The sequence below is a fragment of the Mustela lutreola genome, chromosome 2 (genome assembly GCF_030435805.1).
Source record: "Mustela lutreola isolate mMusLut2 chromosome 2, mMusLut2.pri, whole genome shotgun sequence".
NCBI lineage: Eukaryota > Metazoa > Chordata > Mammalia > Carnivora > Mustelidae > Mustela > Mustela lutreola.
In genome coordinates, this window is record NC_081291.1 from 83,797,965 (window position 1) to 83,811,633 (window position 13,669).

Below are 13,669 nucleotides of genomic sequence, written 5' to 3' on the forward strand. Positions count from 1 at the left end.
AATAAAGGGATGCCTGGCTGGCTCAGTCAGTAGAGCATATGACTTTTTCTTTTTTTAAGGCTTTATTTATTTACTTATTTGACAGTGAGATCACAAGTAAGCAGAGAAGCATGCAGGAGGGGCGGGGAGCAGGCTCCCTGCTGAACAGAGAGCCCAATTCGGGGCTCCATCCCAGGACCCTGGGATCATGACCTGAGCCGAAGGCAGAGGCTTAACCCACTGAGCCACCCAGGTGCCTCTAGAGCATGTGACTCTTGATCTCAGGGTCGAGTTTGAACCACATGTTGGGCATAGAGATTACTTTTAAAAAATGACTACAAAGTTGGATGAATCATTTGGAAAGGAGTTCTGGCAATGCAAATAATTTCTGCTAATTCCTTAATTAGTTTTTGCCGTTTTGTTTCTTCATTTGCAGTTTGTAGTTTCTTAGTAGTTTTGTAAGATTTGGATTGGTATTTTCAATGGACTCTGAGATTGCTGAGGGCGGGTATCATTTCTGGTTTTGCCCCCCTAGTTTTGTCCCTCATGAGTGGCATTATGGTAAGACCTCAGTGAATATTTAATGAATAAAAGAATGGTAAGCTAGAATCTGCTCATTATATTTTATTATGTGCAGTATTGTTTACAAAACCTTTTAAATGTATGTTTATGTAAAATTATTCATATATGGATAAGTGTTGCGCACAGTACCTGCTGTTTGCATAAATACACAGTGTAAAAGTTTTCTCCATGCGAGGCTTCATAATATGATTATAACATCTCTCTGTGATGTTAAGTGTTTCAGTATTAATATTGTTTTAGTAGCATAAAAGAAAGTTGTGTTTAACTTATAAAAGTAGAATGATTTCCTTAGAAAAACAGAAGTACTGGCAGTTTCGAGCAGCTGTTTCTGATAGCTCGTTAAAGGGGTTATTGACCAAGCATAGTGTTTTCCACAGGAATGGATCAAGTCATGTTTTTATTCTCTAGAAACATTATTGATTAGCCTGGAAAGCAAAGCAATATGCAGTTAAGACTGCATTGGATTTTGCCTGTTAAGGCTGTTCTCTCAAGTCATTTATATCAGATGAGGATTAATAGGTCACAGATTGAATTTTATTGTTCAGCAGTTACTTAGGATAGGGACTGTACTAAGTAGTTCTAACTAGTGCTTTACAGTAAGCACTAACTGGAGTGCCTGGGTGGCTCAGTCAGTTAAGTGTCTAACTCTTCAGCCCAGATCTTGATCTCAGGGTTATGAGTTCAAGTCCTGCATTGGGCTCAAAGCTGAGTGTGGAGGCTACTAAAAAACATTAGATACTATTAAAAACAATTAACTTTCATTAGCAGGTTGTTAACCTTCAGCTTTAGGTAATTTTGTTTCCCACTTGACAACGACTTAGAACCTAGAGTGTTTCAGCTGTACTTTGATTAATCATATTTATCCTTTCATCTTTGTTTTGTTTTTAATGGTATAAAATATTTAACATGGGTTATTCTGTTTTATCTTGCTTCTTTCCTTATGAAATACCTTAAAATCCTTACCAGTGTTTGAGTACCCTCTGTTCAATTATTTTTACTGTTTGCCTTTGATGGAGATTCTCTGATAGACTAAAATAACTCCCCCAGTTTATTTATATACACACATACACTAAAAGTAGTGTGTATCTTTAACACACTTCATCTGCTAATCCTATTAGCAGTGAGTGATCAAAGTGTAATTGTAGTATGCCACTTTTAGTTATTTATATAGTTTTTAAAGATCTTATTTATTTATTTGACAGAGAAAGACAGCAAGAGAGGGAACATAAGCAGTGGGAGTGGGAGATGGAGAAGTAGGCTTCCCGAGGAGCAGGGAGCCTAGTGCGGGCTCAATCCCAGGACCCTGGGACCATGACCCAGGTTGAAGGCAGACACTTAACGACTGAGCCACCTAGGCGCTGCAGTAGTATGCCACTTTTAAAGCAAGTATATTAAGACCACTTCCTAAGAGTGGAGTATTTGATTGGGATTTCTCAGGATTCTGTTGGTTTCAGCATTTTCCCAGTTTGCTGGAGTCCCCAGAACTCATATTTGCCTCTCTTTTATGGGGAGTCTATTGCTGTTAATAATTGGGTTGTTTTTTCCTTTTAACTATCTAGTTCACTTAACTGCAGCATGTACCTGCCCTTTTAAAGCACTTGTGTTTGTTTGAAGATTGATATGACATGTGAAAGGGCCATTTTCTTATTGAACAGGAAAAGAAGAGAAGGTAAGGTATTTAGAAATTCTGCAGGGACTAAGACATTTTCAGGGGATGGGAAATAACAATAAAAAAATTAGAATTTCGATTCCAGTAGCAACCTTTTCTGACAACGGAATTGCTCTATACTGCCATCATTTTTCTTATCTGACAGATTTCTTTTTTATCCTTTTGGTTGGTGGCATGGTTAAGTGGCAACTTCCTTTAAATTTTAACTATTATCATTAAAAACGCTTTGAAAGAAAGATTCAATGATATCATAAACTTATAGGAGATCACAAAATGCAAAAGGAGTAGAATCCTACAATCAATGAGATGACATTAGATTAATCATAAATTCAGGTGTAGAAAACCTTTTAAAATAGTCCATAGCTGCTGACATAGGAGATATCATACCATAGATGATCAGTGTGTCACAGAGCTCTCCTCTTACAAATAAAGGCTGAGAATTTTTCTATTGCAGTTATGTTGAAAATATATTTTTAAAAATGGTGCCTGGCTGGATCAGTTGGTAGAGTATGCAACTCTTAATCTCGGGGTCATGAGTTTGAGTCCCACATTAGGCATAGAGATGACTTTAAATATTTAAAAAGTAAATATAATATATATGTATTTGTGTGTGTGTGTGTGTGTGTGTGTATAGGCTCCCCGCTGAGCAGAGAGCCTGATGTGGGACTCGATCTCAGGACCCTGAGCAAATGTATGTCCCTTAAGAGAAGTAGTTCTCATAGAAATAAGTGATAAGTATTCTTGGGACTATTTGGAAGGACCCCAGGCATGCCACCAGAAAATAATGGCTACATTGCATTAAGTGATGATTATTTCTCTACTGGTAAAATGTACTGTACTCCTCTGGCAATGAGTGCCGTGTTACTACTGTGCTGCAATAATGGTAGCAATAAAATTTTTCCTGTCAGCAGGTTGGTGTTGTGGCTAATTTGGGTTATAAAAATTACAGACTTTTGGGGGCACCTGGGTGGTTCAGTCAGCTAAGCATCTGCCATTAGCTCAGGTCATGATCATAGGGTCCAGGGATTCAGCCCCCCATCGGGCTCCCTGCTCAGCGGGGAATCTGCTTCTGCCTTTTCCTCTGCCTGCCGCTCCCCCTGCTTGTTCTCTCTCTCTCTTTCTGTCAAATAAGTAAAATCTTTTTTTTTTTTTTAAGACTTTATTTATTTGACAGAGAGATCACAAGTAGGCAGAGAGGCAGGCAGAGAGAGAGGGCAAAGAAGGCCCCCCACCTAGCAGAGAGCCAGATGCGGGGCTCGATCGCAGGACTCTGAGATCATGACCTAATCCGAAGGCAGAGGCTTAACCTACTGAGCCACCCAGGCACCCAATAAATAAAATCTTAAAAAAAAAAAAAAAAAAAAAAAGCATGACTCAAAAAGAAGCATGAAGAAGAGAGCCTAGTTTTTCACTCTCCTGAGAAAAGACAGATGGCATTAATAGCATTAATGTTTCTCTAAAAAATCATGTCCATTCTCTATCCAAATTTTTGTCTTCATGCCTCCTTAAATTTTTGTTTGAATGTTGGGCTTTTTCCAGGTAAATATTGATGAGCAGGCAGTGTTTTTCAAGGATTTGTTTCATCTAGGATTTGATTTAGATTTCTGTAGACTTAGTGTTGAAATAGTCTTTGAAGAAAATGTGTGTGTTTTTTTAAAAGAAACATATATTTGTATCTACATGTATTCTTGTGCTTATCTAGATTACCTCTGCAAAAATGTGTAAGAAACTGGTAACACTGATTGCTCTAAAGGAGCAAATGGCAGACTGGGAATGGGTTTGGAAGGCTATGCCTTATTGTATATATCCTTTTTTATTTTTGGCATTTCCCCTTGCATATGTATGACTTATTTAAACATAGAAAAAAGGAAACACGGTTGATTCAAACAGTATACAGTTTCACAGATCTTTTATTCTTTTCACAGTGGCATATCCTGAGAGAAGATGGGAAAGGGCTGCAAGGTTGTGGTCTGTGGCTTGTTATCTGTGGGGAAAACGGCAATTTTGGAGCAGCTTCTTTATGGGAATCATACTATTGGTAAGATTATTTTTTTCTAGTTTCTCTGTAGGTTCTGGGAACTGTTCAGGGTCTTTTGTTGGCCATGCTAACCTAAAGATGGGTAATGGTATCAAAAATGAGGTATAATCCATAAGGACTAATGGGTTGAAGTCAACAGAAACTGAAAAGCAGGGGAAGTAGGGGAGAGAAAAAAAATAATATTTGTTATGGAAATTCAGGAGTATTTGCTGTAAGTTACAACAGGTAAGAAAACAAATGTGTATGTGTATATGTAGTTTTCCATGTATTTACATAATAAATAGTGGCGTTGGAGTCATAGAATCACTGACCTAAGAATACACTGAACAATGATCTATTATTCAAGTTTCAAACAGGACTTTCCAGTTCTGCTATAAAAGTTTGAAAAATGGAAGAAACTCTTATTTGCTAATATGACCTAATTTTGTGAATGGATTATCACATTCATTTTTCCATTCATTGAGTTAAATAATCAGTAAATACTTGCAGTATGATACAGGCTGTAATGAGACCTTTTGAAAGTGCAGAATTGAAGTAGACCATATCTCTGTCTTTTTAAGGAGATCATCGTTTAGTAAGGAATATAGACATTACAGGTTAGAATGAAATGAGGTTTGTTAGATAAGTGGAACCATGGATCTTCAAAGTATTTATCTCTAGCAAGTAGCTCAGAGCACATTTCTTTTATTGACCCATCTTGATGGGTCTTGATGATCTTTTATTGACCCGTCTTCTCTTCCAGCTTCCCAAAATAATAGTTAACAATTTTGGTTAAATCCATATTTGGTTTTTATTATGATGCCAGTGCCTGCAGTTCTCAAACTTTTGAGAATTTTTGGTTTCAGAATCCCCCTGTCACAAACACTGCACTATGGTTTCTCTGCACCCCCCCTTTTTTTCTCTTTTAGAGACGGGGAAAGGGGCAAAGGGAGAGGGAGAGACAAAATCTTAAGCAGGTTCCAGGTGGTGCTCCATCTCGCAACTCTAGGATCATGACCCGAGCCAAAAATCAGGAGTCAGATGCTTAACTGACTGAGCCACCCAGAGCCCCCACACTATTGATTCTTAATTTTTTTTTACCTCCCAATTCTAATTTATGCCTGTGCAAAAATAAATTATGTCCAGAGGATAAAATCTCTTTATCTTCTTAAAATTCCAAACAGGTTTTGTTTATGTAGGCTTTATCATTCAATATTTTTACTGTGTTAGAAGTTAAAACTGAGGAATTTTTAAAAATACTCATTTATTGCTTAAAATAATAAACCTGTTATATGCTAAGATAACATTTTTATGAAAAGTAATTATATTTTCAAAAAAGTGAGAGAATGAGCATTGATTTACATTTTAAAAAATCTAATGTTCAGCTTACTATAAGGCAGCCGGATTATCATATCTACTTGCTTTTGTATTTAATCAGTTGTGGTATATTTTTTTTAGTTGAAATATATGAAGAAAACCTGCCTCACACAGATAAATTATTGGAAGAAGTAGGAGTATGTTATAGCCTTTCCAGATAATTGTCGGTATTCTTTGCTATTTCACTAAAACTCAACAAGTGATGTTTACTTAAAGCTTATTGGAAACCACGTTAGTAAACTTTTCCTACTCTATTGATCTATCTTGAACTATAAATGGCATTTTTACCCAGTACTGGTTTTTAAACATCATGAATTGGTCATTTGAAAAAATACTGGCTCACTGAGATAAGCAGATCTTCCAAATAATATTTATTAATGTCATCACCAATCTTACCAGTATTAAGAAGCTATCAAGTTCGTGGTGATGGGTACAATTCTTATTTTCACTCAGAAACTCAAATTTTATCATTGACAACAAATATTGCCAGTTATATTTCTCAAACATTATAAGCTCCCCTTATTCATTTTTAGAAAACATCTATCAAATACCCCAAATAACATAGTTTTCCTGTCCTTTAAAAAAAAAAATTGGCTAGTTCAATCTGCAACTCAAACACAAGAGCTTTTCCTCCAATTACCACAATTCATCATGCAGAATACTTTATGCATTAATGACACAGAATATTTTAAAATGTAAATGTGTATACTCAAGATTTGAGATTTAATAAAATATGTAAATTTTTACTGATTTGTCAAGGACATTCTTTTTTTTTTTTTAAGATTTTATTTATTTATTTGACAGAGAGAGAGATCACAAATAGGCAGAGAGGCATGCAGAGAGGGGGGGAAGCAGGCTCCCCGCTGAGCAGAGAGCCTGATGTGGGACTCGATCTCAGGACCCTGAGATCATGACCTGAGCCAAAGGCAGAGGCTTAACCTATTGAGCCACCCAGGTGCCCCTGTCAAGAACATTCTTATGTTGGCTTTTTCCCCCCCAAATGGCAAGTATGAGGTGGTGAAGAATGCTACTGCTAATAAATACAGTTGGTACTCTGCCTTGATTTGTCCTAATGCACCAGCAGATTTACCCACCATTGTTTTCACACCATCAGTGCAAATGTCAACACAGTGGAAAAGACAGAGGTCTTTGATCATTATGAAAATATTTTGGTGCACATGGATTCCCTGAAAGGAGACACTGAGGGATCTTTAGACCACACTTTAAAAACTGCTGGTGCATGTAAATTTTCTCAGTGATCAATAGTTTGTACTATGATTGTTTCTTTTCTTTATTTTTATTTATCTGGAGGCTGATATTTGCTTTGTCATCTCTTTAGTTTTATTCTTTTGCTAATTCTTCCACATGTACACATGGTTCTCAGTTTTTACAAAGTCAGCTACATCAAATACCTCCACCTTTGGAGATTATCCTTCCAGGAGTTAGTGATTCTCTTATGTTAGCTTATTACACAGCTATCACTGTGGAACTTTTCTTTACCTTTCTTCCTGGGTTTGAGTTACTGTTTGTTTTTTGTTGTTGTTTGTTTGTTTGTTTTCCTTTTTTAAAAATTTATTTAGGGACACCTGGGTAGCTCAGTCAGTTAAATATCTGCCTTCGGCTCGTGTCATGATCCCAGGATCCTGGGATGAGTCCTGCATTGGGCTCCTTGCTCAGCAGGGAGCCTGCTTCTCCCTCTGCCTGCTGCTCCCCCAGCCTGGCATTCCCCCGTTTGTATTCTTGTTCTCTCTCTCTCTCTCTCTCTTTTTCTCTGGCAAATAAATAAAATCCTTAAAAATATATATTTATTTATTTTTTAAAAAGATTTATTTATACGAGGGGAAAGGGCAGAAGGAGAGGGAGAGAGAGAATCCCAAGCAGACTGCACTGAGCGTGGAGCCTGCCATGGGGCTGGATCCTGCAACCCTGAGAATATGAACTGAGCCCAAACCAAGAGTCAGCTGCTTAACCAGCTAAGCCATCCAGGAACCCCTGAGTCCTGTGTCTTAGATCTCTTATCTTTTTTGGGTTTACACCCTCTTGGTGGAACATATCTTACAGGACTTTTTGTCAGTTGAAGAGGTTGTACAGGAGTGGAGCATCAAGGTGATGACAGTTGTTAAAGTGCCCTCTATGCCTGCTACTACTTTGGTACTATTTTGGTACTACTATGCCAGTAGTAATCCTGGAGCTTCTGAATAGTGGTATTTTCTATTTTTCCTGTGATTTCTTGTACCTCTGTGTTAGGGTGTGTTTTCTGGATCTGAAGTCTTCATCTCTCTATGAGTATGTGATAATTTTGATGGAGGGCTTACTCAGTTACCTGAAGAAATGTGCATGACACATTTTTTTTGAGCCATCATATATTTTTTTTAATCTATTTATTTGACAGACTGAGATCACAAGCAGGTAGAGAGGCAGGCAGAGAGGTGGAGGGGAAAGCAGGCTCCCTGCTGAGCAGAGAGCCCAACGCAGGGCTTGATCCCAAGACCCCGGGATCATGACCTGAGCCAAAGGCAGAGGCTTTAACCCACTGAGCCACCCAGGCACCCCAGCCTTCATGTTTGAAAATGTCTCTTACTCTCAAAATTAGAATTTTGAAGGGTATAGAATTCTAGATTGAGAATAATTTCCTTTCAGAATTTTGCAAGCATTGCTCCATTATCATCTTTTCTTTTTTTATTATAAAATTCATCAAATTCATCAACATAGAAAAGTGCATAAAACATATTAATGGCTTAATGAATAATTATAAAACAATCCTTTGTGTAATCTCCATACAGGTCAAAAAGTAGAATAGAAAGCACTCCAGTAGCTGCCATATTTCTCTCTCCAATCACAACTCAGCCTTTCCCTTAACTTTTAGTTAATCATTTCCTTTTCTTTGTAGTTTTCCCATTTATATATGTATCACTAAATGATACAGTTTACTTTTGCCTGTTACTGATTTTATGTCAGTGGAATCATTCTGTATAAATTCTTCAGTTTCTGGCTTATTTTGCTTAACATTATATTTGTTAGATATTGTATTGTTAGTACTGATCTGTATTGTTGAAGGTAGCTATGGTTTAATTTTCATAAGGGCTTGGGGCATCTGGGTGGCTCAGATGGTTGGGCGTCTACCTTCAGCTCAGGTCATGATCTCCAGGTCTTGGGATCGAGCCCCACATCGGGCTTCCAGTTCAGTGGGGAGTCTGGTTCTGCTTCTCCCCTTGTTCCTGCTCTATTTCACTGTCTCTCTCAAATGAATAAATAAAATACTTAAAAATTTTCTTTCATAAAAGCTTATGGTATTCTATTATATGAGTATACCTCAATTTATTACTTCTTTTTTAATGTATTTTTTAATTAATTTTTAAAATTTTTTTATAAACATATAATGTATTTTTATCCCCAGGGGTACAGGTCTGTGAATCGCCAGATTTACATACTTCACAGCACTCACCATAGCACATACCCTCCCCAATGTCCATCATCCCACCCCCCCTCTCCCGACCCCCCTCCCACCAGCAACCCTCAGTTTGTTTTGTGCGATTAAAAGTCACTTATGGTTTGTCTCCCTCCCGATCCCATCTTGTTTCATTTATTCTTTTCCTACCCCCCAAGCCCCCCACGTTTCATCTCCACTTCCTCATATCAGGGAGATCATATGATAGTTGTCCTTCTCTGATTGACTTATTTCGCTAAGCATAATACCCTCTAGTTCCATCCACGTTGTTAGCAAATGGCAAGATTTCATTTCTTTTGACGGCTGCGTAGTATTCCATTGTGTATATATACCACATCTCCTTTATCCATTCATCTGTTGATGGACTTCTAGGTTCTTTCCGTAGTTTGGCTATTGTATCACTTCTCTTTTGATGAACATTTTGATTAATTCCAGTTTGGGCTATTAGAAATAATGAACAACCTTGTACATTTAGCCCAGCTATTATATGGACAATTTCTTTTTTTTTTTTTCTTTTTAAGATTTTATTTCTTTATTTGAGAGAGAGGTGGAGAGTGCATGCACAGGTGTGTGAGGTGGGTGGGGGGATGGGGCTCAAAGAGGAAGGGAGAGGGACAAGCAGATTCTGTGCTGAGTGTGTGCAGAGCTGAACCATGGGTTTGATCTTTCAACCCTGAGATCCTGACCAGAGCCGAAATCAAGAGTCAGCTGCGTAATGGCCTGAGCCACCCAGGCGCCCCATATGTGGACAATTTCTGGGTTATATATGTAGGAGTGAAATTGCTGGTTCAGAGAGGATGAGTTTTTTCAATTTTACCAGATTCTCTTTTTGCTTCCAGTGTTGCTTTTGAGAAGCCATTATGATTCTTGATGGTTTGGATGTGGAAGCTTTTGTAGGTTCTTTTCTTTGTCCTTAGTGTTCTGCAGTTTCACAGTGGTGTATCAAATTAGTTTTCATCTGTGATAGTGGGCACTCAGTGGGCTCTTTCAATATGGAAATGGATGTTCTTCAGTTCTGAATTGTTTTCTTGAGGCTTTCCCTCTTCTGTGTTCCTGTTCTCTTTCTGGAACTTTCTTTTGAGAGGACTAGTCCTCTAATTTTTGAATTTCATTTCTGTTTTTAATCTCTCACTATTTTGTTTCACTTTCTGAGTTTTTCTCATCTTTATATTCTAGCCCTTCTCTTGAGTTTACATTTCTTAGTACCCTATTCTTACTTCATGGGTGCCCTATCTTATCCCTTCTAGTAAATATTTTGTAGTGTTTTGTTTTCTTTGCATAGTCTTTTCCCTTTAAGGTGCTTTTTTCTGATTTTTGGTCTCTTTTCCTCAACTATCTGGTAATCCTTGGTTATCTGTTCATAATTAGGAATGGGAAACTGAAAAGCTAATTGAAAGCTCTAAGAGTGAAATTAGGATTTATGACTTGGAGTTTCACCGTAAGGTGATCCAGTAGAGCATTTGTTGAAGGAACCCTGGATATTAGTATGTTTAGGAATTTTCCTTTTTCACTGGCCAGGTTCTTCTGCCTAAAGAGTAAGGACCTTGCTCCAACTTGAAACCTTCAGGAAAGGATTTGGCATTCTAGATGCCATTAAGAGCATTTATGATTCATGGGAACAGGTCAAAATGTCAACATTAATAGGAGTTGGAAGAAGTTGATTCCAGCCCTCATGGATGCTTTTGAGGGGCTCAAGACCAGTGGGGGAAGTAACTTCAGATGTGGGAGAATTAGCAAGAGAACTAGAATTAGAAGTGGAGCAAGCCTGAAGATGTGGCTGAATTGCTGCAATCTCATGATAAAACTTTAACAGATGAGAATTTGCTACTTATGAATGAGCAAAGAAAGTGGTTTCTTGAGATAGAATCTATTTCTGTGATAATGTTGTGAAGACTGTTGAAATAACAAAAAAGGATTCAGAGTATCACATAAACTGATCTAATAAAAGCAGCATCAAGGGGGTGTCTGGCTGGCTCAGTTGGAAGAGTGTGTGACTCTTGATCTGTGGGTTTGAGCCCCATATTGGGTATAGAGAGTACTAAAAAAATTAAATTTAAAAAAGGCAGCAAGGTATGAGGGGATTGACTCCAGTTTGTCTCTTCTTTTTAAGTAAGCTCTCTATGCCCAGTGTGGGAGCTTGAACTCATGGACCTGAGATCAAGAGCTGCATGCCCTACCAACTGAGCCAGCCAGGTGCCCCAGATTGACTCCCAGTTTTTGAAAGAAGTTCTGCTGTGGGTTAAAATGCTATCAAAGGGGCACCTGGGTGGCTCAGTGGTTAAGCCTCTGCCTTCGGCTCAGGTTATGATCTCGGGGTCCTGGGTCCAGGTTATGATCTCGGGCTCTCTGCTCAGTGGGGAGCCTGCTTCCCCCTCTCTCTGTCTCTGCTTGCCTCTCTGCCTACTTGTGATCTCTCTCTCTCTGTCAAATAAATAAATAAAATCTTTTAAAAATGCTATCAAAGCATCACATGCTACATAGAAATTCTTTGTGAAAGGAAGAGTCATTTGATGTACTAGGCTTCACTGTTGTCATATTTTAAGAAAGTGCCACAGCCAGCCCAGCCTTTAGCTACCACCCCAGTCAGTCAGCAGGCGTCAACGTTGAGGACCCTTCAGCAACAAAAATATTACAACTCCCTGAAAATTCAAGTGATGGTTAGCACTTTTTAGCAATGAATTATTTTTAAATTAAGGTATGTACTTTTTTTAGACATAATGCTGTTGCACACTTAATAGACCAGCATGAAAGGGTGGTACACGCAAAGTGATCTCCAAAGGCCAGAGGAGCCATAAGACTGGAGAAAAAGGCCAAGTCAAGCTTGACAAAAAATGGTTTATTAAAGGGACTTGCTGACAGAGATGTGTCTTGAGTAGCTACAAGTTGATCTCTGCAACCCTACCCCCCATAAGACCTTTTATAGCCTTAGAGGCTGAGGAGGAAAGGCTGGGAGACCACCTGGGAAGAAATGTTTGAGAATCATAGTCCAATCTCCAGAGCTGATCAAGGACATTACGCCCTAAGGATCTAGTGAAGGGTATGGTTAAACAGAAGGAATATGGTGGGGGGTACTGTGCTTAAGAAAGCTGATCACAGAGTGGTCATCATGGCGGATTTGTCCAAGATGACGTTAGTTTGGTTCACACACTCCACCTCTCAAATCTGGCTCTCACAATCTCTCATGCCCACCTTTTCTGCAGTATTCCCTCAGCCATCAGAGAGTGGCACTTGTCAGTAGCTTCCTTTGCCAGACTGTGTTCAAGTTGAAGGCATAAACCACAGCAGTAATGTAGATAGCAACAGGAGAAGAGACCTATGAAAAGAGGAGCAAACCACATATCTAGCATGAATCTCATTGTAAACCATCCACATATGTCTATGTTCATTGCAGGAAAGGGTCTCCTTTATCAGAACATGAGAAGCAGCAGGCTGAGGATAAAAGAATAAATGTGTAGTAGGTACTTGTCTAGGGGAGATTCTCTCCCTCTGTTGAGATGTTGTTATTGCCTTTGCCCTTTGTCAGGAGCACAGAGGTAGCCTGTGGTGCACGAGTAGGTGGGACATACCAGGTATGTTGCCCTGTGGCCAAAGAGTCAGCCTGTACATGTAAAATTAAAAGTGGTACAAACAACCATGAAAGGCGACTTAAAGCCTTTCAGTATAGGTGCTTGTCTGGAATATGTATGTGTTGACTGTTTTCGGCCCCAACTCCAGCAGGAACAATGGGGACCTCCTTAGCTCTCTCGAGCATTTCTTACTGTGGCAAGAAATGGTCACCACAGATGGTCTCAGTTGAATTTAACAAGTGTATGGTTTCTGGCAAGACTTGTCTATCCATGCAGCCATGGCATCTGTAAGAGAGCTCTGAGTTGAGCTTTAAGAATGCCATTCTTCTTTTCAGTTAGCCTGGTGGCTTGAGGAGTATAGGGAAAATGAAACCACCAATGTACGTCCTCACATCATATCTAGTGTAATGTGTTTCAATATCACAGTCTATCCTTTGAGGATATCTGTATATGGCACTAAGTTGTTCTAGGGCATTGATGGCAGCATTTTGATTGGCCCTTTTACAGGGAAGGATTTAGATGAGCCCTGGCTATAGCCACACAAGTTAGGGTGTTCTTTTTCCCTTGACTTATGGTTAGAGGGCTTATATAATCAGTTTGGCAATCTAAAAGCAGTTTGATTGCGTGATGTATGTATCTTGTGATGTGTGGAGCTTTCTAGTTCTCAAATGGGAGCAGATCAGTTACTGATACTGCTAGGAAGTCAGTATAGTAAAGGGGCATGCCAGCTCCCCTCATTATGTTTCAGTCCCCCTTACATTGCAATGCCCACTGCTTATAAAAGCACGCAGCCAGTTCTGAACTTTGCATGGAGGTAAGGGCCCTGCTTTTTGCTAAGGTGTCTGCCTCAGTATTCCCATAGTGTGAGACAGGCCTATGCACTGAGACATGGAAAACAGTATGGGAGGCAGCAGGGTCCTATATTCCATATATTCTTCCATAATTCTCCCCATAATGGTTTCTGTAAAACTTCCCAATCAGCCTGAGCCCATTGGGCCCTTATAGAAAGCCTAACTATCCATGCAGAGGGT

The 13,669-nt window shown here is 39.0% G+C and overlaps 1 protein-coding gene across 5 annotated transcripts in view; it reads left to right on the top strand.

Moving 5' to 3' along the window:
• The window catches only part of NKIRAS1 (NFKB inhibitor interacting Ras like 1), a 76,055-nt gene that overhangs the window by 2,233 nt on the left and 60,153 nt on the right, over positions 1–13,669 (top strand). For all 5 annotated transcript variants that reach the window (XM_059162491.1, XM_059162492.1, XM_059162493.1 and 2 more), the window contains exon 2: positions 4,156–4,268. In XM_059162491.1, coding sequence (XP_059018474.1) covers positions 4,175–4,268 — 94 coding nt within the window. In that variant the 5' untranslated portion in view covers positions 4,156–4,174. The remainder of the gene's footprint in view (positions 1–4,155; positions 4,269–13,669) is intronic.